This window comes from Galleria mellonella, unplaced genomic scaffold (assembly GCF_026898425.1).
Source record: "Galleria mellonella isolate WM207_F2 unplaced genomic scaffold, CSIRO_AGI_GalMel_v1 utg57, whole genome shotgun sequence".
NCBI classification, from domain to species: Eukaryota; Metazoa; Arthropoda; class Insecta; order Lepidoptera; family Pyralidae; genus Galleria; species Galleria mellonella.
In genome coordinates this window covers 926,961-951,809 of record NW_026442119.1, presented here as the reverse complement: position 1 = coordinate 951,809, position 24,849 = coordinate 926,961, and the positions used below count along the sequence as shown (strand labels likewise).

Here is a 24,849-nt window from a genome sequence, read left to right as displayed (position 1 = left end):
AGAAGTGATGCATCATTAAACTAAATATATTTGAATTGTTAATGTTTATAATTAATAATATTATTAGTTTATATTGTATATAAATGGTTGAAATAAAACACCACATGAATAGCGAAATCTGTCTCGATTTTAACGTTTTCGTTTATTTTCATAAACTGGTTAAGGCGACGGTACTGTACACTCAAATAGATAGACAGATACTCTTCATTGTTTCCTCCAAAAGATTACAGTACTAAACTTATTATAAATATAAATAATTACAAGAAATTGTATAATTTTAAAATTACTTGCTGATTCGTTTTATTTATATTTTATAATATTAACGTAACCTATCATCAAATACAATTAGATTATTTAATTACCTAAATATTATTAAAGGTAAAGTCAATAAATATTATGTCAATATATAGATAGAAGTATAACAAGTATATATTTATTGTCTCCGTTACAATGAATAATCGTTCCAGTTATGAATGAACTTTGAAGGTCAGACTGGTGTCGACAAAATTATAGCTTTACATTCATAATGGTAATAGCAAACAGGAAACTTATGGAAGTGGAGTTATAATAAATTAAACACTACACCATTCACAACCGATCTCGCGTTGTTTATGAATGAACTAACCATTATAAAGTTGTAATTATCGACGCCATAACTGTTTATTAATCGCGCCATTTGCATGGTCTTTGAGTTGTAAGATCACATTGTATTTTTTTTTATACAACTTAGAACGTCATACAATTAATGGTTTAACCAGTTGGTTATGTATTCTTTTTTTTTTCTTTTGAGTTAATTGAATTAGTGCTAATTGGTGGTTTGTATACACAATATAACTTAAAAATGTAAAATAATAATAAAATTATTTAAAAGAGCATCACGACTTGCTCGTTCTTCTTGTGATGTCCGAGCGGTAAATTAAAAAAAATGTAATGACTTTTCAAAAGAATGTAAGATTTGAATAAATGAAAAAAAAAAAAAAAAAAAAATGGTAAGCTGACTGATGGAAAGTGGTAACGCCTATAGACATGAGCAGTACCATGGACATAACAGAGTATACTGTTTCGCCCATGATACCCCCCATGCGTTGCCATTCCTAAGGACTCAGATGTTATTCCTCTGTACCCAGTAAATTCACGCCATATCCCACCCTTCAAACCGAAACACAGCCATGCAAACACAGCTGCTTCACGGTTGAAACACGAATGGGACAGAGGTACCCAAGCAATCGACTTTTGTACAAAGTCTCCCTCTGGTATGTATGTCTGTATGTTTTAATTTCTAATAGTTTGTTTGTGCTATTATTTCATATGTAGGTATTGATTGAAGTAGCTGCTTATTTTTCTCGATCAAAAACTTTAATAATAATATTTATATATATTTTTTATTTAAATAATTTCATCATAATCATCTCTCAGCAATTATCTGTCCACTGCTAAATGTATGCCTTCCCCATAGATTGCCATAAAGGACGGTACTGAGCCACCTGCATCCACTGACTCCCTATAATGTATTTGAGGTCACTCCATCTAGTGACGGGTCATTTTATACTACGTTTAAGTAAATTTAATTACCATCAATTGTGAATAGTCATTTTTTATGATTTTATCGCCATTTTGGAATACATTGTCAGCTGAGAAGTACGTGCGAGAAACACAAATGTTGCTTTTTTTCAATAAAAATTGATTTTACTATTATAAATTTGTGACAATTTGTTGTAGTTAATCCATTGTTTTCTGTTCAATAAACTGTAAATTGTAAGAATTAATAAACTTATTTTCATTTTCTTCTTTCAAATAAAAAAAAGCTTAACAATCGTAACCAGGAGCTAAATTACGCAGCGACTTACTGAATTAACTCTGTTATGTTATTATGTAGATTATCAGATACAAGTACCAGTACTCGATAATTATTGTTAAGCGCCATTTTAACTAATCGCTGCAACTGACTGCGCCTGTGCACAATAACTATGTATAAATGAAATCGGTAGCTGTTATTTTTGCTTAATGAACACGGCGAACAACATTCACCGCGTCCTTGCTCGCTATCATTATCGGCTAGTTTAGCTTATAGGCCCGTAATTGTCGCTATTTACACGAAGCTTGGCGGTTTATTAGAAACTAGAAAAAAAGCGTACAAAATAATGAATACTGATATCGCTTCATTAAAATCAATGCCCATAAATGTAGGAGTAAATAAAGTTAAAGGTGACGGATATACTAGTGATTTAAATACGCCTGCAGCAATTAGATGATCGATTGTGCTAATAATTGTCACGTTAAAGAAATATATTAAGATTTATTTTCGTCTGACTGTGTATTTTAAAGCGACGAAATGCGATGATAGAAGTAAATAATTTTTTTTTTTTTTATACAACTTAGAATGGCAAACAAGCTGACGGCCCACCTGATGGAAAGTGGTAACCGTCGCCTATAGACATGAGCAGTACTATGGACATAAAAGAGTATACTGTTTCGCCCATGATACCCCCCATGCGTTGCCATTGCTGAGGACTCAGGTCTTATTCCTCTGTACCCAGTAAATTCACGCCATATCCCACCCTTCAAACCGAAACACAGCCATGCAAACACAACTGCTTCACAGTAGAAACACGAATGGGAGAGAGGTACCCAAGCAATCGACTTTTGTAGAAAGTCTTCCTCTGGTAATTAATTAATGAATACGATTGATTGTTTAGTATACTTAAGTTGTGCCCTTAGAGAATCATATCTTGGGACGATTCTGAGAAGTAGATTTTAGTTAATACAAACAGAAACAATTTAGTTTGCTTCGTTATAGTAAATAAAATATAAGGAATAAAATTTCGTCATATTTTCAGTGTAGTTTGAAATTTCAGTTCTGTTCAGAAATAAAGTATCTGACTAAATTATTAGAAATTTTGCATCTTAGACACGGAAGGAAGTACATAAATCTGCAACAACGTCCTTTTTGGTTTTCTATAAACGAAAGAACACAGTCAGTAGATATAATTTTCGACAAGAAACATGTTTTAAGATAATAACTTCGTACATAATCTCGGCAACATCAAATTTCTTACTGTTGAATTTCAATTTCTGTGTCCACTTTTATGCATACAGTGCATTGAGAAGTTTATTGTGGCATTGTTATTTTTAATACATATTCTTCACATACACGCTGATTGTCAGCAGAATTCAGTGATACATCATCTCAGGTAATTTCCATTCGGTACTGCTGTACAAGGAAGTAGCTACTTGCTGGTTCATATACAATAATAATTTTTTTCCGTAATCAATTTTTGAGGAGCTCACAAAACAAACAAGCCGTTTCGCAATCAACTTCTCTGTCGTCGAGAGCATTTTTAAGTTTGCTACTTTAATGTCGGAGACGAAATCAGGTAACGTTAACTCGGTAATTGTTTGCAAGTACTTGTAATGGTGATTAAATGGGTGGCTTCTGATCGAGCGATAATGAACCATGTCCGCGTTTTCACTTTTCGATCATTACGAGTGATGCATCCGATATAAAGAGGACATCGAGTTTATTTTACATAGCTTTCCCAATTTAAGAATCAGTATAACGGCAAATAACCTTAACGCCAACTACAAATCGAAAAGAACTTCTTAATACATATCCAAAATATTGGCACATGACCCAATGCTATATTAAGCGAGATAATCAGTGTTCTAAATCCATATATGAAAGGGTCAGTCAACTCTGCCTTAATGGAAACAGCATCCTTGCCATAAAGGGTGTGTGCTGACGTAAAATGTCGAGAGCCTGTAAACCAAACAAAGCCACGTGGCTTCCACGCCTCGGTAGGCAAAAGACGAGCTCGGCCCGTTTAAACCTTTTACGACTAATCCAGTCAGAGCTACTCACAAATATGGCAACCTGGCTTCTCATAACCTGTTTTTGGGGTTTCCTCAGACCCTGGCGTTAAAGTATGTCAGGTTTTTTTATAGCGCACATGCTCTTCCGTAGATTCAGGTGTTTTCGTACTTATTTGTAAAGATTATTATTATCTGTTTTTAAAAAGAAAATTTTGTGTCTGACATTTTTTTTAATTTCATTGATATGATTAAAATAATTAATCAAACAGTGTTAATGTGTTCATTTATATACATTAATATGGATATACATTTAAATGGAAATTTACAATTTGCCGCGACGAAACTCGAGCGCGAATCGAGCTTCATTCCAGACAGCATCTGCGTAATGGTATCTTAAATTAAATCTCTCAATACAACTCAATGAGCGTGAACATCGCTCCACACGTCATTTTCTCATCGAACCGGAGTTTCCTGAAAACTAATAAACATTAATCGACGTTTAGCCTTCCCTCGGCGTCAGCGAGGCAGCCAACCTGAGCCATAATACAACTGGGCGTGCGGGTTGCTTCATTAACATACGAATTGCTACTGTCTAGTCTACCCATATAATAATGTGTAAACACTATGGATTGTAGCGAAAGTGATTCTGTCCCAGGATTTGTCATTCGTGGAACACGTAAATTCCTTAGTCTGCTCCTTAAATTTAAAGTATTAAAGTCATTTATTGTTTGTACCAAAAACCAGAGATGATTTATTTTCTTTTGGATTTTTAATGTGCGATATAATGGTGTTAGATGCATATCTTGTAACAATATTTTTCCACTTTAATTAAATTCAGTGTTGTTTATCTCGTGAAAAATAATTATTGCTTTATATGCTGGTCACGGGTGCTCATAATAATTACTGTTAACATCTCGATATTAATGTGTTGCCGTTAAGTGTCTATAATAGTTCTGGGAGTTTCTTTGGGTTCCTGCAATGTAATGTACTCTATATTTATATGGATATATACAAGTGTTCTTTTAATATTGGCTTTGGTAATAAAAATAATTTAAATATCAAATATATTAGTTAGTATTTGTCTTTTACCTTTTATAGTATTACATCTATAGATGTATTATTTTTGTATCTTTTGAGTACGAAGATATTGTTGGTAGTTATACATTGTAATCTTCTGCAGAATATTTTTGATTCTGTGTAAGTATATACGAGTATATGCCAATTTTTAACTCACTATAAAGTTGTTAAGCGAAATTGTAAAAGCACCGCTGAATTGGTGAAAATACGGCATTAACCAATAAAATTAAAATGTCATAAAACGCTGATTGTGCACAAAAGTCGACAAGCGAATCACAGGGTATTCGTAATATTGCGTTAATATTAGTCATTTATCGTGGATTTTATGCGTTTTCTGGTTTCCCATTCTCGGAAATGCAACTCATGGTGAGACGGGCGGGCCGCGAGTCCTGCGGGGTCTGGTATAACAAGACTGGCTTGCAATTAAGGACTCTTTACTGGACATTAATTTTTGGCAATAAAAGAGGGGCGCTCACGAAATGATCGGTACGCATGCCCTCAGATGCGCCGTGGGAAAAGCGGCCGCTTTGAGACTCATTGTAGTCGCAATTAGCCGTTTTTTCGCGACTTGCACTTGCCAGTGAAATGTCGCATCGCTTTATGCCTTGTCCCGCATGTTTTTCATTAATTTGTGACTTACCCACCGGGTTATTATTTACATTCGTCGGTTGTTTCATTATTTCAATATTTTAGCAATGCGACGAGTCCTGCTCGACGTTTTGAGTTGATCAAATGTTGACTCGAGTTTTGTATGCGGTTATTCATGTGCGAATGGATTGACTGACATTTTTCATCATTCTGCTTTTTGGATTCTCGACATTTTTGTTTTATTCATCGCGCTTGTCAAGATGGCCGCAATTGGGATGGTAGCGTTTACCGTTACTGCTTATTCTTCGGTTTCATATGCTCTTGAATATTAAAATCCATGTTTATATTTTATAGTAGTGTTCGCTCACCATTTCCATACACATATTTTTGTATACTAATTACTTGCCTAGTAGTATTTCGCAAGTAATTCTATTTTTGTAAATACTTATCGAATACAGGTTGTAAAGTTCTAGAACCTTGATGTAAGTACTATAAAGACGATCAACTAAGATCAGAAAATATATAATACAAGTAAGTATGATACCGGGATACATCACCTGCCGAGAGTATTTTTTTTGTGCTTAACTTAATCTATGCATATAAAAAGACTGATCCAGAGTAAATATTTTTGACTAGCTAATTTATCCAAGCATAAGCTTATATTTCTGGGATTAGAAATTAGCGCAGTAGTGAAATAGGTTCAGAAATAACTATACTGTGTCCGCAGTAAACATAGTTACTGAATCTCATTACAAATGATATAATCGAAGTCGATTGCTAGTTTTCTTTGTATAAATAGCGATCATTCATACATCCTTTAATATTTATTAAACAAGTCGTAAACATTTCATTGGTCTCTGTCTTTAGAAATTTCGCTCGCGTTTTAGCAATTCTCCGTTTTTCCCAGCTCTAACTCAACGATAATCTTGTTTATGGCGCTATTAGTTATCGTCCCATCAGATTCTGTATCTGGTGCTGGCAAAAAGTGCCGCTTTCCTCGCCCATCGGTGTGTCTAGCTAGCGCTGCGGCGTGGCGCCTCACTAACTCAGCTAGGGTTGGCGGCGTGCAGTTCAGAAGTATATTAATTATTACTTATTTTTGCTTGCTGCTTCATATAAGTAGATTTCATTTAAGGGGAAGGGATTGTTAGTAATAGAGAGGTTAGTCCCTTTCGCTATCAGTATACCTTATTATATCGACATCCGTGCGGTTCCCCGTGGAATCTATCGTGACTAATATATCGTTGAATTCGTCACGTTGGACTAACTGACCTGCCTTTTCATCCTTACTAATCATTTCTCACTGGTGCCCCGCTAGTGTATACCGATAGCGAAGAGAGGGCTTTGCCAGTAGTTGCCACGCTTGGCAAGCGGGTTGGCAACTGCAGTTAGGCAGCAATGTCCCTCTTAAAACATCATAAAAGCCAATCTCTCTAACATAAGCTCCCTAAGTCGCAGCTAACGTCACCCACTGGAAAGGAAGCGGTGGCCTATTCTATACCGGGAACTACACGGCAAAGTTGCGGGTGAAAACTAATAAATTAATATTTTTTTGTACATATTATAAGAAGCAGTAATGCGATAGTGTAATAAGCCCTTTACCCAAAATAACTACCAGAAAAATTTATTATAGCCACAGATAATAAATTAAGACCCTCCTGTCCCCATTTTTTTTTCACCTGTTATCCGTCATATTAACGCAGAAACATATGTTAAAATATGTTATTGGACAAGCTTTATCCTCACAAAGGATAATGCACATCCATATTTTAAATTTCATATAAATATGAACAGTATTAAATTACGAAATTTCAATTCGCGGTCGAGATTACTTTATTAAATGTAATAAAATATTTTACGTTTGAGGTAAAGGAATATTGTTGCATGATTTACCAGAGAGAGACTTTGTACAAGAGTTATTTGCTTGGGCGCCTCTGTCCCATTCCTGTTTCTACCGTTAAACAGTTGTTGTTTGCATGGCTGTGTTTCGGTTTGAAGGATAGGATATGGCAGTGAATTTACAGGGTACAGAGAAATAACACCTGAGTTCTCAGGAATGGCGACGCATTGGGGGTATCAGGGGCGAAACAGTATACTCTGTTATATTCATGGTACTGCTCATGTTTATAGGCGACGGTTACCACTTTCCATCAGGTGGGCCGTCAGCTCGTTTGCCGTTCTAAGTTGCATAAAAAAAACCTTGGTAGTGTACTCTTTGCGATGGTTGTGGTTTCGATTTTCGTATAATACAAATTGTCGTATGGTCCCGGCATAGTATGGGCCCTTCCTTTCTCGTGGGTGTTGTAAGAGGCGACTAAGGAAACTAAAATGTCGAGGGATGGGCAGCACCGGCCATTTTAAAACATCAGCAAAACCTAACTGCGGTTGCCAACCCGCCCGCCAAGCGTGGCAACTACTGGCAAAACCCCTCTTATGAGGGAGGCTATGTTCAACAATGTGCAGTTAACGGCTGCTATAAGTTAATGAATAATACAAATATATTCTTTGATCTGACATACACTGTGCTGCACCATGGGCGTCACAGTATATTATGTGGTATCCATTGTGGTATTCATATAATCCGTAAGTGATGGTGATTTCATCAGGTGGGCCGTTTGCTTGCCATTTTTTTTTTTTTTTTTTTACAACACAGGGGGCAAACGAGCATGCGGCCACCTGATGGTATGACTACCGCCGCCCATGATCACCCATCAACACCACAACAGCCAGCAGTGTGCTGCCGGCCTTTTAAAAAGGAATATACTTACAAAGAAAAATTTCAAAATATGAAAGAGTCTTCTTATAAAAAAAGAAAAAAAAAACGACATCAATACGTTTGAAGGTCGTCCTAAATCACCGTAACTTTAATTGAAGACTCAAGTTGCGATAAGTAGGCCCTACTTATCATAACTTGATGATTATATTTGTGAAACAGATCACGCCTTTCACGCGTGTTTAATTTTGACAAGTATGGTTCGACTTTCTTGTCTCCTTTTTATTTCATTGTACAGTTAACTGGGTTTTTAAATTATATATATTAAAACTATTTTATAAAACTAGCTGTATCCTATGGTTTTGTGCGCATGGATTAGACTGATAAGTATCCTGTGTTAGTTTACGAGCAAGGCTATAATAGGGATGAGTAATATATAGTTAACATATATCTATGTATTTTAGTTACAATATCTATGTATTGGTCCAGTAACGATTATGTTAAAAATATGTTGTCCAAAAAATAATATTAGATAATAGACTTTTGATATATTCGAAAATAGATATCTGACGGATATAGGCGATGACCTTTTTTCCGTCACCAATGTCCAAAAAAACCCAATATATAGATATCGGTATCCACACTACCTATGCTTAGGCTTTAACCCTTTTAGTGCCATTGATTTTTACTCATATCTAATTAAAAATGCCAATGAAATCTTTGTCGTGTTGATGTCATTTACCCTTGTCTCTAAAAAAACTGTATCTCCTCCAAAAATTATCCAATTTTAATATTTTTTTTTTTACAGCAAGCTAAACAGCGACTGATTTCACGGGCGCTATGACGCTCGTGGCACTTTTAGTTGCAATGCGCACGAGCGCGATGGCGCTCGTCAGCACTCGAAGGGTTAAGTCTGTCCATGTATCAAATTTTATACAAATTAGTGTAGTAGTCTATACAAATTTTGCTGTCATAATGTTGGCGACAGTAAGATATCTTTTTCAGAATAGCTATTTTCATTTTTTAATTTATTTTTTTTTAATTGATTAGCTTTAATATTTTTACAGTATATATTTGCATAAATTTTAGTCTTAGATACGTCTTTGTCTGATATAATCTGTAAATTGGAAATCTACCTCTGTCTACCTGCAATTGATTATATAATAATGTACAATATTATTATTGTAACTAAATATTAATTTATGTATATATTGTTAATCCTTATAATCAGTATCATTCATTGAAGGGAACAATAAAGGGTTTTTATTCATTTATTTATTATATTTATTTATTAATTTATATAATTACAATAAACCATTGTAATTTTTAAAAGAAATTCCGCGTCGAGTGTACGGTGCCGATAACTTTCGTGCGGGGAGGATCGCCCCCAAAACGAACGGGTTTCGTGTATTTTGTTACACATAATTTTACAATCACTCTTGACATAACTGGAGCACATTATCCGTTTTTGCAATGCCGCCGTATAAAAACAAAATCGGCCCGTGTCGATATGTCAGTCTTACCTAATTAAACTAAATATAATTAATATTACGGATTTATATTGCGTCACAGTTACTTGTTTTAAAGGGATTATAGAGAAAGCCATTTTCGACTTAATATTCTTGTGACTAAAGCTTAGTATACACATGGGAATTTACAGCTTTAATTTTTTTTTTATTGGGGTTTTGGCTTGAAAGCGTAACCCTTTAGCCATTATATATGTTTATAATTTTATTGACTCTTATTTTGATTACACTTCGTTAACACTAGTAATCAAGATAATAATTATAAATTTTGCATTATAACAGTGATACCGGAGTAGGCTAATTGACAATACAATTAGTGTAAATAAATTTCGCAGTATAATTATTAATAAGAATATAAATTTATTTAGTTTTTAGGGTAATTAGCTCGGCAATTTTTTCTATATCCTTGATGTTGTCTTTTTTCCATTCTTACCTTGATAAATAAAGACTAAATATAAAATATAATGAAATGAAAATTTGGAACGCATTTCAGCATCATCATCGTTATAAAAATATTGTCCATATGTACTAGATAGATAATCTTTTGTTAAGGTTTATTTGGAAATGAACCCATAATTTTTTTTCTTACTGGCCTGCTGTATTTCCCTTTTATTTCGTTTCCTCAAGTAACAGAGATTAACTTACAGTCACGAGTATAAATTAATAATTTCAAATTAGTAATCAGGTAGAATAATTGTCTCATATAAAACGTTTAGTCTTAAATAAATTAATATACTTTTTCTTACATCTACATTTACACACTTATATGTTTAGTGTAAAAAAATAATTGTTTACATTGTAATTTTCGACATGTGTGTGTAAAACTTTTAGTAACATAATGGTACGTTAGTGTGTACTCGCCTCGGACCTCGATGCGCGAAAGTTTATAATCACCTTACTTATATCTAGTTTTGTAACTGATATTAAACAAAAAATAGCACCTATTGGCACTTAAGTAATATGGTAGATCTGATTATGGCTGTATGTATACTTATTAGCATAAATTGAGCAAACACTTTTTTATACCTACAGACATAAATGAACAGGTGTTGTTGTATCAGCTGTTAATTCTCCACTGCTGAACATAGCTTCCCCCATAAGGGGGGGTTTTGCCAGTAGTTGCCATGCTTGATAGGCGGTTGGCAAGCAGTTTGGCTTTTGGTGATGTTTTAACAAGAACGCTGCTGCCTATCCTTTGCCCTCCGTTAGTCGCCTCTTAATCACTTATGGGAAAGGAGAAGTTGGCCCATTCTATGCCGGGACCTACACGGCTAAATGAACAGTATTACTTATATATTACAATATGAAAATTTCATACATTGGAGGAAGACTTTGTACAAAAGTCGTTGGCCGAGCAAATGTAACTCTGTCATTTAAATTTTTGCGACCAAGTTGCTGCATAGTTGCATTTTGGTTTGAAGCTTGGGATATGGCAGTGAAATTACGTGGTACTGTGTAACTATTCTGTCTTCAGGAATAAGTATTATTCAACGCACGAGAAAAGGTATCCTTGGTGCCATTCATATTTGTTTCAATCAGGCCTCCGTAATCTTGTTTCTCATTCTTAGAACGTCTTGCAATTTTTTTTCCGGATGAATTTTATTAATTTTTAAGAAACTTTTAATTTATATAAATGACGTAATATAATTCTAATAATATCTGATTAAAGTAAAAATGTTGGAATGTTTATTACTGAAATATACTTTAAAGCTTGGAATGATGTGAAAATGAGAGAATTTGGAAATACATTTTGCTAGCAATGGGGCTGCCATACCTCATTGTTAACAGACTTGCCACCGATGGTTGGTAATTTTTAAGGGGTAAAAGTGGCATGATATTTGTGCCTACGCTATTAGTTAAGTATGATAGATAAAGTCAGGACTGGAATTACAATGTTTTCTATAAGACCGCGTGAAGGTTTTCCAGAAAGCGTGGATTTAATTTGGATTTGTGTATAAAAGAAATTAAATTCTTAATTTTTAGGTTCTGTTACAACTGTTTACAATTTGTAAATGCTAGCTTTTTATATAGTTATTATCAACATCATCATCATCTTCCTGCCATTATTCCAGTTAATTGAGATCGGCTTGAATAGTATAAACAAAATTTTACTGAATATCTTTTACAAGGTCTTATTGACAATATGAGAAAAGAAAATACAAAATTAAAAATAACACTTAAAAAAATCTTTTATAAGGAAATACAGTCTGCCAACCCTACACAAAGGTCAGCGGCTAAGTGAAGCAGTTAACCGATTGTTTGCTTGGCTAATCTTTATAACCTATTCCCTCAAAGTAATTTCATAGTTAACTGTAAACAGGAAGAACTTTAAAAACAACTATTGATAGTTCGCAACAATTTACATTATACCTAAAATTTTGCAATTGTGTTGGCTTTACTTACCAACTTATTTTTAAATTCGAGGATGCCCGACTAGTTTTGAAATCAATAGGAGCCCTGCTTCATGAGCGCGGTTCGTGGTTATGTCGCGAGCAGTACTGAATAAAGTTGAAGTAATTACATTACAGTATGACTTAAGATAGTGAGTTGCCGTGTGCTCAGGGCCGTGCCTGACGGGCGTTCATTGCGTGCAGCACGCAGGTTCGTCGTTACAAGTTGTTTACTGGGCCGATTTCAGTTAACCAAAAACTAATTTTTTTCCCGGTTTGACATATATAATAAACATTAAAAATTAAAGTAGTTTTTTTTAATGTTATCCTGGGGGCTTAAGATGGCACGCAGGCGATTGCCGTGTGCGTGTGCTCCCGATATAGAATAGGTCACCTCTTTCTTCCCCGTGGGTGTCTAAATGACTAAGAGAGGGCGAGGGATTGGCAGCAGCGTCCCTCTTAAAACATCTCTAAAGCCTAACTGCTTACCAATTATTTACCAATCTGCCTTCCAAGCGTGGGAATTACTGACAAAACATTCCAATGGAGAGGTTTATGTCCAGTAGTGGACAGTTAAAGGCTGATATGGTTATAACTCACGATAGCTATTATTCAACCTAAAATTTTGTTAAAAGTTCGTATCCTTCATGAGACAGTTACGGGCCCGAAGTTTCTAAGATCGTGTCAAAAGAATTGTCACATGTTTTGTGCAGAGGTCAAGTAAAGCTTCACAAAAGTGGTATGAATAAGTCGAAGATATTTTTATTGTGGTGTCGTAAAATGAAATAATTGTGTTCGACTTTCGTACAAACACAATATGATGTATATAGTTACATATAGTTATTATCGCCTCTGATACAGTAGCATATTTTTATGGGCAAATTTATTTGTTCAATTTAAGTACGTTACTACCGTAAATTGCGTAAGTTTTCGGCATTATTTTTTAAATGATTAAAGTACGTATAAAATTAAACCTGTTTAAATGTTCCTGAGTGAGTTTTTAAAAGTAAGATGACGCGATGATGATTGTATGATCTATTTCGTCTTTCTGGTTTCAGTATTTCCTTTTCCAAGTTTTACGTTTACGTTTCAAGTTACTAGGAATTCCTAGTACTATAAAAATCTGGAGTTTACTTCCTTATTATTCCGTATTAATTTTGTCACATCGCGATTCAAGATGCCGTTTTGTTTTTGCGGAGCAAAATCCTAATTGTTATGTATACATATACCTAATATTTTTAAGTTATTCTTAAAATATGTTTTTCCTACGCACTAGTTTACGTTACGAAACATTAGATTTTTATATTCACCTTAATTAACATATAAGATAAAATTGACCTACCTTGTGCGTATTCGACAACATTGACGCCCCCGCGTTTCCTTTGACCTTACATAAATGATTCAATCATTTTACGATTCTATTTTTGAATTGCATGAAATTGGAGGGAAATATTCTATTTAAATTAATACCAACATTCTCAGTGAAGGCCAAAGAATTAATCCTGAACAGCCAGAGGTCAAATGGTACCGTCTATGTTCGGTAACGATTTAAATTTTTAACAGTCACCGAAAGATCGAGTTGAGTATTTTTTTTTAATTACCCCGCAGAACTCAGACGTTGTTTCAAGATCGCTGAAATTTCACTGCGCCTTCATTAATCACATTTAACAACGAAGCTCATTAAAGGTACATTTGTAATTGTCAATTTCGGCACTGTTTCTGACTGAGGATATTAAAATGATGCTGTCACTGTCAATCTTGTTACTGGTACATAAGGGTTATATTCGAGTGACCCGCAGTGGCACCGGTGTTGGTGTCACGATGCAAGCCAAGGAGTAGAGTTGCTAATTACAGTGCTATCATCAATCATTTATATGAATGGAAGGGTGCAAGTACAAGGTAGACTCGGAATATACTTGATCTGATAAATTTGGCTAAACTAAACTCTAATGCAATAAGACTTTTGAGTTCAGAATTGTTTGCTGTATGAGTAGTCTTTCAGCACATTAATTGTGATACTGATCTTCCTTCAGATTTTTTGTTAATATTCGCGATTTTATCCAATTTTTATATTAATTTCAAAAATCCTATAATGATATTCGAAAGTTTTAATGGTATTTACGAAAACTTTCGTACATCAGAAGGTACAAAGACTGTACAAAAGCCGTTTGCATGGGTAACTCTGTCTCATTTTAATTTTTGCAACCCATTTGTTCCATAGCTGCATTTTGGTTTGAAGATTGGAGTAGGGCAGGGAAATTTCGTACCACGTAATTTAACTGCTATATCCCAACCTTAGTATAACTACTATGTCCTTAGGAATAGGTAATATTCAACGCACGAGAAAAGATATCCTTGGTACCGTTCATGTTTGTTTCAATCAGGCCTCCGTAATCTTGTTTCTCATTCTTAAAACGTCTTGCAATTTTTTTTCCGGATAAGTTTTATGATCTTAAGAAACTTAATTTCCCACCAAGGTCACAAAAATGGGTCATAAATCCTCAGATAAATAATCATGCTTCTATTCAAAATAAAACATACGAGTCGAATGTGTAACTTTATTTTTTTAAAGACTTTTTTTTTTTAAATGAAGAGCAAGTTGTAAGAATATGATGAGAGTGAAATAATCATAAGATCAATATCAATAGAGGACGTCACATGTCACTGTATCGGTTATTTTGATAAACTTTCAGTCTGACGTTACGTCGGCATTGATTGAAGGCTCGTTGACCTCATCCCGAACTTTACCGGCGCACTAAAGGTTGCGACGATCCGATGACCTTGTTGTGTTTTAAATTAAAAAGAAATGGGCACTTCAAGAAGGGTTACTATCAGGCTTATTCGTTTGAACATTTTATAGTATTTAAAAAAAAAAAAGACTTTAACAAACCATTTAGAAATTGGTACCGTTATATGTTTTTGGTAATCTTTAATTTTACCGACTGTATTTGATCTACAGTTGTTAAAAATATCGCCTATAAAACGGGCATTGTAAACCTCTATCGGTTCGATGTTAGTTAAAAAAACAAATTTATTGTTATATATAGAACTTTCAAATCTCAAAAGAATATGATGGTATAATGAATAAACTAAATAGTAATTATCACGAAGAATAATTTTCCCCTACTAAACTGTAAAGTTTCAAATTGAAAACGCAAAGCGGTGTACGCATGGGACGGTTACCACGTAACTGATAAATGGGCGAATTGTACTGCGACCACAAACCTATTACATAATGGAAAAGCAAATTTAACTGTGGTCAATACAGCTTCACGATGAAACCTCAGAGGCCGAAACAAAATGAGGTTTTATTGCGTACAATGTAAGGGTTACGATGTATTAATTTAGGGGCAACTAGTTTACTCGAGTTTTGTCAATTGTGCACGACAAATTGTCGAGGTTCAATTTGTTGGTATTAAAGCTTTAATTTGTTAGCATTGAAGTTGAGATTGGAATGTGTCGCTGGATCTGATAACGTGGTGCGCTGCTAGTGTGGGTGGTTGGGCGCCGGTCGGTGGGTGTGATAATTCGTCTTGCACACACAGAGAGTACCGTGAGAGCGTGATATTGCTCCCGAAATGTGTGGTTTGCTTACGTATTAGTAGCGTGGGAGAGGTGAAAGGTCGAAACTTTTTGGATGCCGATATTATCCTAAAGTTTCACTTTGATGTCACCAACCGAACTGGACTACCACTGGTAATTTAGCATCCAGTGTCAACTATTGTCGTGCCACCTTAACAAAATGTTTGATCACAAATTTTACATAAAATTTGTGATCAATTCATGATACGTGAAAGTAGATGCTCTTGAGTTTATGTAAATACGAGACAAATGTTCACAAACAACATATATTCGACGCATTGATTCGACATTGTATTTTTTTTATTGATGCACGATAAACATGTTGTTTACTATTTCATTTGCTTAATGTAGTTAACATGATATTACTTTTAAGCTATTAATAAAATTTGAACACGATTTTGAAAAAGTCGACTATTTGGATTATTTTGACTATGCTCCTGAAAAAAAGAGTACAGAAAATATAACAAAAAGGTCTCATGAATTAAACTGAGTGAGGGATTAATAGCTAATTGGAATCTAAGCTAATTGGGTGGAACGTCTAACTGCGGTCTTGACATTCCAAGATTGAATTCCAATTGGCATACCTTCCTGCATTCATATTTGGATTAATTAAATATTATCACTTGCTCTATGTTCCTGAGGGCACGTAAAGCTGTCGTCTGGCAAAATTGTCTACGTACGTGATTACATTTTTGGTATATGATTGGTACCATTCTTAATATTATAAATGTGAAAGTGAATTTATTTGTTTGTTATCTTATAACGTCCTAACAGCTTAAATAATCACTATGAAATGGGGGAAAGGGACTATTAAGTTTTTTTTTTGTAATATAGATAGGTAGTCCCATTGCTGCTAATACTAATACCCTATTAGGTCGACCGCCACGTGGTTCCTCCTGGATACCATCGTGGTTAATTGTTAAATTTGTCACGATGGGCCATCTTACCTACATTTATCCTTATCTAGTTACTTGGCTTATCGTGATGAAGAGAGGTCGAGTTGATAAAGTATATTTTAGATTCCTGTTACTAACAATCCCTTTCCCCCGATTTATACTGATTGTTTCTACCAATCGTGTAGTAAATCGTATTGTTTATAAATAACTTAAGCTACGTCAGAGGCCACTTTGTGTACGAAGCTGGCTTCCAAACCCGGCGGTAAATTATTATCATTTGATAATTATCTTGAGTTTGGTTTGTGGGTCGTCATTTCTGTTTCATCATCAACGTCATCTCAAATGTATTTGTTACTGTACTAACAGATGAAATGTTTGTTTCCAGGCATACGAGCTATCAACGTTGACGGGTACACAAGTGATGCTACTAGTCGCGTCCGAGACCGGGCACGTTTACACTTTCGCGACGCGGAAACTCCAACCGATGATCACATCAGATGCTGGAAAACGGCTGATCCAAACGTGCCTGAACTCCCCTGATCCGCCGACCACCAGCGAGCAGCGGATGGCAGCCACCGGCTTCGAGGAAACCGAGCTGACCTATAACGTAGTTGACGACGATATGAAGGTGAGGCAATTGGCGTACGCAAGCTCTGCGCAGTACCCTATAGAACATCATTCAGGGTTGGCCCCTTCGCCGCTGCAGCAGTACCACCAACATCCGCCGTGTCCGTCGCCGCTTCCGTTGAGCTCGTTAGGGCAGCCCTATCCCCACGCCCATCTGTCTCATCCCCACATGTCCCATCACCCACAACGGTAGTCTGATGGCACTAGAGTAAATCTATATTTGGTATTTATTGGATATCGATCACTCCTCACGGTGAGGAGATTTCGACTGGATTATCGAAATAGTCACGTTCTAGGTTAGGTTAATTTTGATGCTTTTACTTGTAAACGTTGTTATTGGTTAAATTATATATTATTTTAAATGTACCCCTAAAGCTATTATATTATAACGGAACAATTAACCAAGACATTATGTTTAGCCAATCAATGCAAACCAACGGGACATAGTCATAGACAATCTGTTTTATATGCATTGAATTGCTGAACGAGATGTGTCGGTTACTTGTTGGGTTCAACTGTTCATGCAGTTGAAATTACCAGTACAATATTTACAAGTGAATGTTTAATTTAGATTATTAAGAAAAAGAATAATATACAATCAATAAACTATTTTGTTAATATATTTGTAAATATGACGAATAGAATAATTTCCGTGATCTGTGCGCCGTCTGGCGAGGGTTCGAGCGGCGAAGCGTTTTCCGAGAATCTGTATTTTTGTAATTTACACTGGGAGTCCACGAATTTCTCATCATCTCGGAAGCGAATGTTAAACATGAGTAACATGACAGATCGATTCGTATAGTGAGAGATACCGTTCAGTGTATAATGTAAGTGTAATAATTAATTTATATCTGTCAAAATTGTATGCTTCTGTATATGAAATATAATAAATACAGTGAGAGCAATAGCAAAAAATTATGTAAATAAGTATAATAAAAACAACGTAAACTTTTTCATTACAAAACTTTAAATCGATTTAATCAAGATAGTTTAATAAATCATTCGAGTCAAAAATCTATCAATGAAATTGATGATCAGCATAGAGATGTCGAAATCGATTCAGTAGCGAAATAATCAGATTTAAAATCGGTTTATAATTAACGCGACTAACCGGTTTTACGGTTTGGGCTGACGCTGACGCAGACGCCTCGGAAGTAGGAGCGGTTGGTATCTATTCATTCATTATGATCAATGAATCGGCCTTTCATCTAGCGCTTCTGTAAAAAGATCGTGTACACACCAAACGAGGTGCTTAATAACATCGATTATCCTTGAAATTGAAGGAAGTCGACGATATTACATTCATCTAATAGTGAATAGTTACTTTTACTTCATTCATGTGTTCATATTTAAAGCAATTATATACGAGTCTTGTTATAAATGAGATACTCTAAAATTAGCAGTTAATACAATGTTAGACCTGTTGTTTTGTTATCAAAGCTATTCGTTTCGAATGTAGAACAGGTATAAATAACATACTGAGAAAATAACCAATGTCAAAGGTTTCGCAAGGTAGTTTGCCAGTGAGAGTAGTTACAGTTTCTAATTAAGAGGGGCAGTGCGCTGTCGCCTCAGGTTCTAAGTCCTCAGCCGCGCCGCCTGATCCGGATTATCTAGAAACTTAATTGAAAATTACTTTCGGTGGTACCGTTGGTGATTATTATAAATTCCCCTGTCAAGCTCGGCGCCCGCTAGCATGGTGCTAGGGAAATCAATCGGTGTAACGCGGGAGCTTTCACATCGAACCTCATAAACAAACTACTGATTCCACTCCGTGTAATTTACATTTCTAAATCCAATTTAGAACTCTATCACCTCTAATTCGGTCCGAATAGACGTGTTCACGCGAGCAGTTAATCAATGAAACGTACAACTGAAATGTACTCCAAATACGGACCGTGCGCCGAGTCGACTCATTGAGACGCTCAGATTCGATTCATCCATTAAACGCTGAACGCACCTTGCGTCGCTAATCGGACACTATTTATTCATCGATTTGTACCCAGTAGCTGCTCCCGTTGCCGTCGCATCGATTGCCTCGAACGATTAATTCTTACTTCTCATTTGCATATTGTTTTAATTTCGAACCCATCCGGCGCCCACTGCGACTTCGCCCCCGACCTCGAATATCTTGTCAGCTCTGATATGTTGAAATCGATTGCATCGATTCTTTCGTTTCGCGTTTGTTTCGATAAAAATCTCTCTCTCTCTCCCCTTCAGGTGGTATGTTCTCAACCGTACACGCTTTACGTACAGAAATAATACGTCCGCACCGATATCGATCATTATTGTTCACGCATCATCGATAACACGATCTGATTGAAATATTCTCGCTGTAATTATAATTCTGAATGATAAGTGCGTCCCGTGATCACTTCTTAGATTATTATCGTATCTGTTTTGTGTTCTATTCAATGTGCATCTTCTCGCGGCTTTATCGCTCAAGTTAGAGTTACAGCTATGTGCATGTTTTATAAAGTTTTAGATTCAAAGGCGGCATATTTCGCTTTTTCTCTAGGAACGGTTTCACCTGTCATCACTATAAAGTCGTTTACATAAATATAATTCTTTACGTATTCTCAGTGTGTAACAAATGCCGACTGGCGCGTCTGTTCCGTGAATATAAACGGTATTACCCGTAACCCTGTTCTGCGACTGATGTTTGGCGTAATACCGCTCGTAGGATGCAGATGCTCTTGTGCATGAATTAGCCGTATAAATGTGGAAGTCGGTCAGTGCCCTCGCTTCTCCCGTATCCCTAATCGAGTTCACGTTTCGTAATTGTACAACTCTTGAGATTTCGCTTTCAATGTAGACAATTTCTATGAATTCTAATGCGAAATCTTCAGTATCGTTTTAGAGTATATTTAGTCGTTCTTTATAAAAAAACCTGGAGTCTTGCAAGTAACCATTGCCACCACTAGAAGTTAACGCGAGTCGTAAATTCTTGATCTTTTTTAGACGTCGACAATCAAGCTTTGGCCCGCCTTTCCAATAGTGGCTCGGTGACTCACGCGCGGCCAATAACGTATTCTGTTCGCATGGGACGCGCGTCTATTCTCGACGTTGCTCAGTAATCGCTCGTTAGTCTCGCACCTAGCTTTATTAACTTATCAATACTATTGTTTTGATAAACGCCCAAGACGCAATTTCTGTTGACTCATCGTATTGTGCTAGCTAATATGCCCACATAATTGTCTGCCTGTAAGCCGATTGGTTGTCTTGTGCAAGCCTGACGGGCTCCAACAATAAAGCTAATTTGACTAATAGGTGCGTTGTAATCGTCACCGCGTGTGGTTTTAGGATTACAAGACTATCGAGCCGACTTTCTTCTGCGTGTCTAAGTTCAGCAACTAATGAACGTTTTTCTAAAGCTATTGTTCTATATAGTATATTAGGTGTATCCCGCGGCTTCGCCCGTATGAATATAAAGTATCCAGCGTGTTCTAAGTTAAGATATAACTTATATGATTACAATTTTAATTCGATAATGTTTAGTAGTTTTTGCGTGAAATTTATTTTTCAAATGTTATTCATTCTTAAAAACACGAATAGTTGTAGGATTTGTTTCCTTTGTTATATCGTTATTTTGACAAAAAAAAAATTTTGATCTCCGATTTATCTAGCTAAGAAGTTAACTTTTAAGTGGATTGTGCAAGATGCGCTTAAATTGTCGACACGATGTTGTGGCTGGTGCGACCATTAATTTATTATTCCGCGCGTGAACGCACCGCCGGTTCAATTTTTTTGTAAATTGTTTAATGTTTGCGAAATTCACATTAAATGATCGGTCCTCCCCTGTAATTAACGTCGCACCGACGACCACCCGGACGCAAGATCGATGGACCTACCGTTAATCCAACATAAGGGCAATATTCGCAAACCGCCTTTGTCGTGTCCACACCGACTGGACAAATGAAGAGATTCCACCGCTGTCCTCCAAACAGTATTCTCAATTTGGTGAAATTTCCACAAGAGCAATGACCGTCACAAATTCGATTCGCGCCGTCATTCAAGTAATGGATCAGCCTACTAATTGAAAACGTGTAAAGTATGCCAATCTGTTCTGTGGAATCTCGCTAAAAAATGACATTCTGCAAATAATTGTAATCAACCGCCATTAAAGAAATTAGACTGCGGCGTTTATAGTAAACACGCGGCGATGTAGACTCTTATCTGCGCATTATTTTAGGAGTTGCGTCCAGTGACAGCGAGCACTCTGTGCACTATTACGGCAAGCCTGCGCCCGCGCCGTTCTGTTGCATAATTCAGACACGAGCCCCGCCGTTTGCATTCCGATACTTGATATGTGCTTTCACATGTATTTATGGACAAGATTTTGTGTCTCCGTAATGTTTACCGAATAAATAAATTGTGTTTAAGGCATAAATACAATGGGCGAGCTGGCGGCTCCCCTCGTTACGTCGGCGAATGTAAAGTCAGAGTTAGCTTCTTGGGTTGTCGGCATGTCAACCGTTGAGATATTTCGCGGGATTCGACTTGATGCGCTCGCTTATTTCGTTGTTTAGGGGCTTCGTTACATTCACGGTTTATGTCGTCGCTTACAAATTGGCGTACAAAGATGCATCGCAGCACCAGCTGACGGCACAACTCGCGACTCCACGGAAATTAATGTGACGCCGTTTACATTGTATATCATTCTCGTCCGTCACGTGGCACGTTTACATCTATCTCTTTGTTTATCTATGCAGGCTGTTTATCTGTTTAAAACACGACCCTGATAGGCGACAATGAACAAGCTAGCTAATCGAAAACCTCAACGTTATTATCTTAGTCTGTGATCGTTACAGAATTCTACACACATTTCCTTTACCGCAATTCTAATCATTTGTACTGGAGGTCCTCTTTTGTATGCGCAGGGCAAAAAACTTTTGTATGCATTGCACGAGACCACTATCCCGGTCCATCTCCAGAAACTTCTGCGAATGACCGTCCCGATTGCTCTAATTGAAATTTATTCGCGGCTCCCATCGACGCGTCCCGATTAACCAATCACGCTTTAATTCGATTAATGAATAGGGCATCGATTGTGCTATCTCGTTTAGTTATGCATGCGCCTATACTTATGCGATCTCGTTTACTGGATTGACGCGGGACGCGCCTCATCCATTATAGATTATACCGGGAGTGTATCGTCCACCTTTATATGGCGTATGTCTGTGTCATTTCGATAATTGGACTATGATTATCCAGTTGCGTAATCCGGGAACATCTGCGATGACTCTGTTGATTGACAACTCGATAGTTGCGTCATATGGAAACCGAATGGCTTCAATTATGTTTTGTTGTGATTAAAAATTAATTCAAGGCTGAGAATAGCTAAGCCGTATCGTGATTTTTTGTTCTCAGCTTGGACACAGCGCATGGTTAGAACGCGTAGGTATTTTTAGCGAATGCCGAGACACTCTTTTTGCTAGTACAATTAAGTAGATAAATGCAGCTGTTCACAGCTACACCGGTCTATAGAATAGGCTGGGTTTTATAATAGACCAATAATTTATTATATCCATCGTTGTGGATCAGACAGTCATTATAAATCTTATTTATATACGGTTTAGATATACGCTATGCATGTTTTTTTTTAATATAATGTCAGTAAAAAGAATAAGTAAAAAAATAATAAATTGCTGCAATTATAAAAACTATTTTTATCAACAGAATTGGTTATATACCTCGCTATGTAACTTAAATAAGTGTTTACTGTAAACTTTTCAAACGTGTTTAAAAGACGCGTGCAGTGAGACATTATAAATCTGGGTTCAGATTGATTCGACGAATCCAAACCGGCCCACTTCCTAAAACTAGACTGGGAGACGCACATGGTTAAAATTAGGCGTGCTCCGAAAATAGCGTAAACTGCGCGCGCGCAGCGTCACCGCACACCGACCGCCGATATTGTGTTACAGTACATCAAATCTTATGCACGAAGCATTCACGGGAATATAGGCCACTGGAATGTACGCTGCTTTATTCTTATTCTAATATAGCACCGAACAAGGTAGTTTTCTTGAATCATTAACAAAAAGTTTTTTTGGAATCATTGCATGTATTTTAAGAAATATTTTATATTCGACATTGTAAGAATCTAAATATTAATGAATAAAAATATAGAAATACTAAATATATTTTATATAAGTTTGTTTGTATATTATTTAACTTTGGACTTTGATTATGAAAAGTAGCTAATTTGTACATTTCACATGTAAAATATGAATATTTTGCGATACATCTATATTTTGTATGATTAACGGATAAATTCAGTAATAACTTTACTTTTTAAAAATCTCACTTGAAATTTTTTATTATGTTTAAAATGTGACTGGTAATTTCTACGTTGCTAACATTGTAGCTGGTAGTCCTTTAGCTTGCTTGTACTCGTAATTAGAACTAATTCGAAAAGAAAAGAAACTAGTTACAAGAATTATGTTATTTGACCTTATCTATTAATTTTATTCAATGTGCGTTTAACATCTGTTACATATATACATGTTTGTGTATGTCCGATGTGCTATTCAATCCTTAAAGAACACAGTAATAGCAAATTATTGAGCTTTAGTCCGGTCATAGTTCGTCGTCCAACCTCGGAGATGACAGCGAATTTTTAACATTATTGTTCGCAAACAAACAATGTTTTCTTCTGTTATTGAAAGAGTACAACTTATCGGTCATGCTTTTGTATCGGGATCTCGGTACGGTGTTTTGGGTGTACGAGTTGCTTCGTTCGTGTCTTATACATTTCTGGTTTGGTAGACAGCATCTGCACTTATTATCAAAGGAAGTTGGAATTGGACGTCGTTCGGGCCAAATGTTCCGTGTCTATAAATTCAAACTAGCGTTCTAGGTGGGGTCCGACCGTTACCGCGTGGGAAATGATTGGGCCGGCATGGTCGGTGAGGCTTTGTTAGGACGATTGTCCACTGGAGTGTAGATGTGGCGATAGGCTGTGTATAGACCTGCGCCGACGGTGACAGGTACGTGGGAACTGGGGATTGTACAGGGCGGATATTTAGATGATATTGTCATTCGTTTTTGAATTTTGTTGTGTAATTTGTGCTCGGACAGTTCGGGTGATCTGGTTTTGCACGACATCTAGCCTTTGACGTGTTTATTTGAGTTCACAACTAAATGAAATTAATTTGATGTTGCATAACATGTAGATTGACAGCTTCCGTTTGGTGACTAGTTGTTGCATTTATGTAGTAATTCAATCTCTACTTTGATAAATATCGCTCTATTTTTTCGTGGTAGTGTCCTTTTTGGTCTAATTTACACATTGTGTGTCATGTTAAATGTTTACACTTGTTTATTTTTGTAAAAGTGATTGATAGGTTTCCTAAAATAAAGATAGATCCTTTAATTACTCTTCAGAGATTTCATAAGATTACTTTTTTTTATAAGTTAATCATCTCCAATAAAGTTTTCAGAACTGCATTGATAGATAGCAATGTCTGTAGTGTTGGTAAAATTGCCGCTCTTGTAAATTGGACGTTGTAACAACTTGTTCTCCTAACATATAGACAGCCGGCTCAAGTGTGGAAATGGACATCAAAGAATAATGTATTCCACGCGCGTCCAGTGCTAACTCGATGCTATTCAGCTCTGAAAACAAATCCTTAGCT

The 24,849-nt window shown here is 36.1% G+C and overlaps 1 protein-coding gene across 2 annotated transcripts in view; it reads left to right on the top strand.

The window, feature by feature from the left end:
- The window catches only part of LOC113513626 (serum response factor homolog), a 337,706-nt gene that overhangs the window by 18,466 nt on the left and 294,391 nt on the right, over positions 1-24,849 (top strand). For both annotated transcript variants that reach the window (XM_052899366.1, XM_052899365.1), the window contains exon 2: positions 16,968-17,210. In XM_052899366.1, the coding sequence (XP_052755326.1) occupies positions 16,968-17,210 (243 nt within the window). The remainder of the gene's footprint in view (positions 1-16,967; positions 17,211-24,849) is intronic.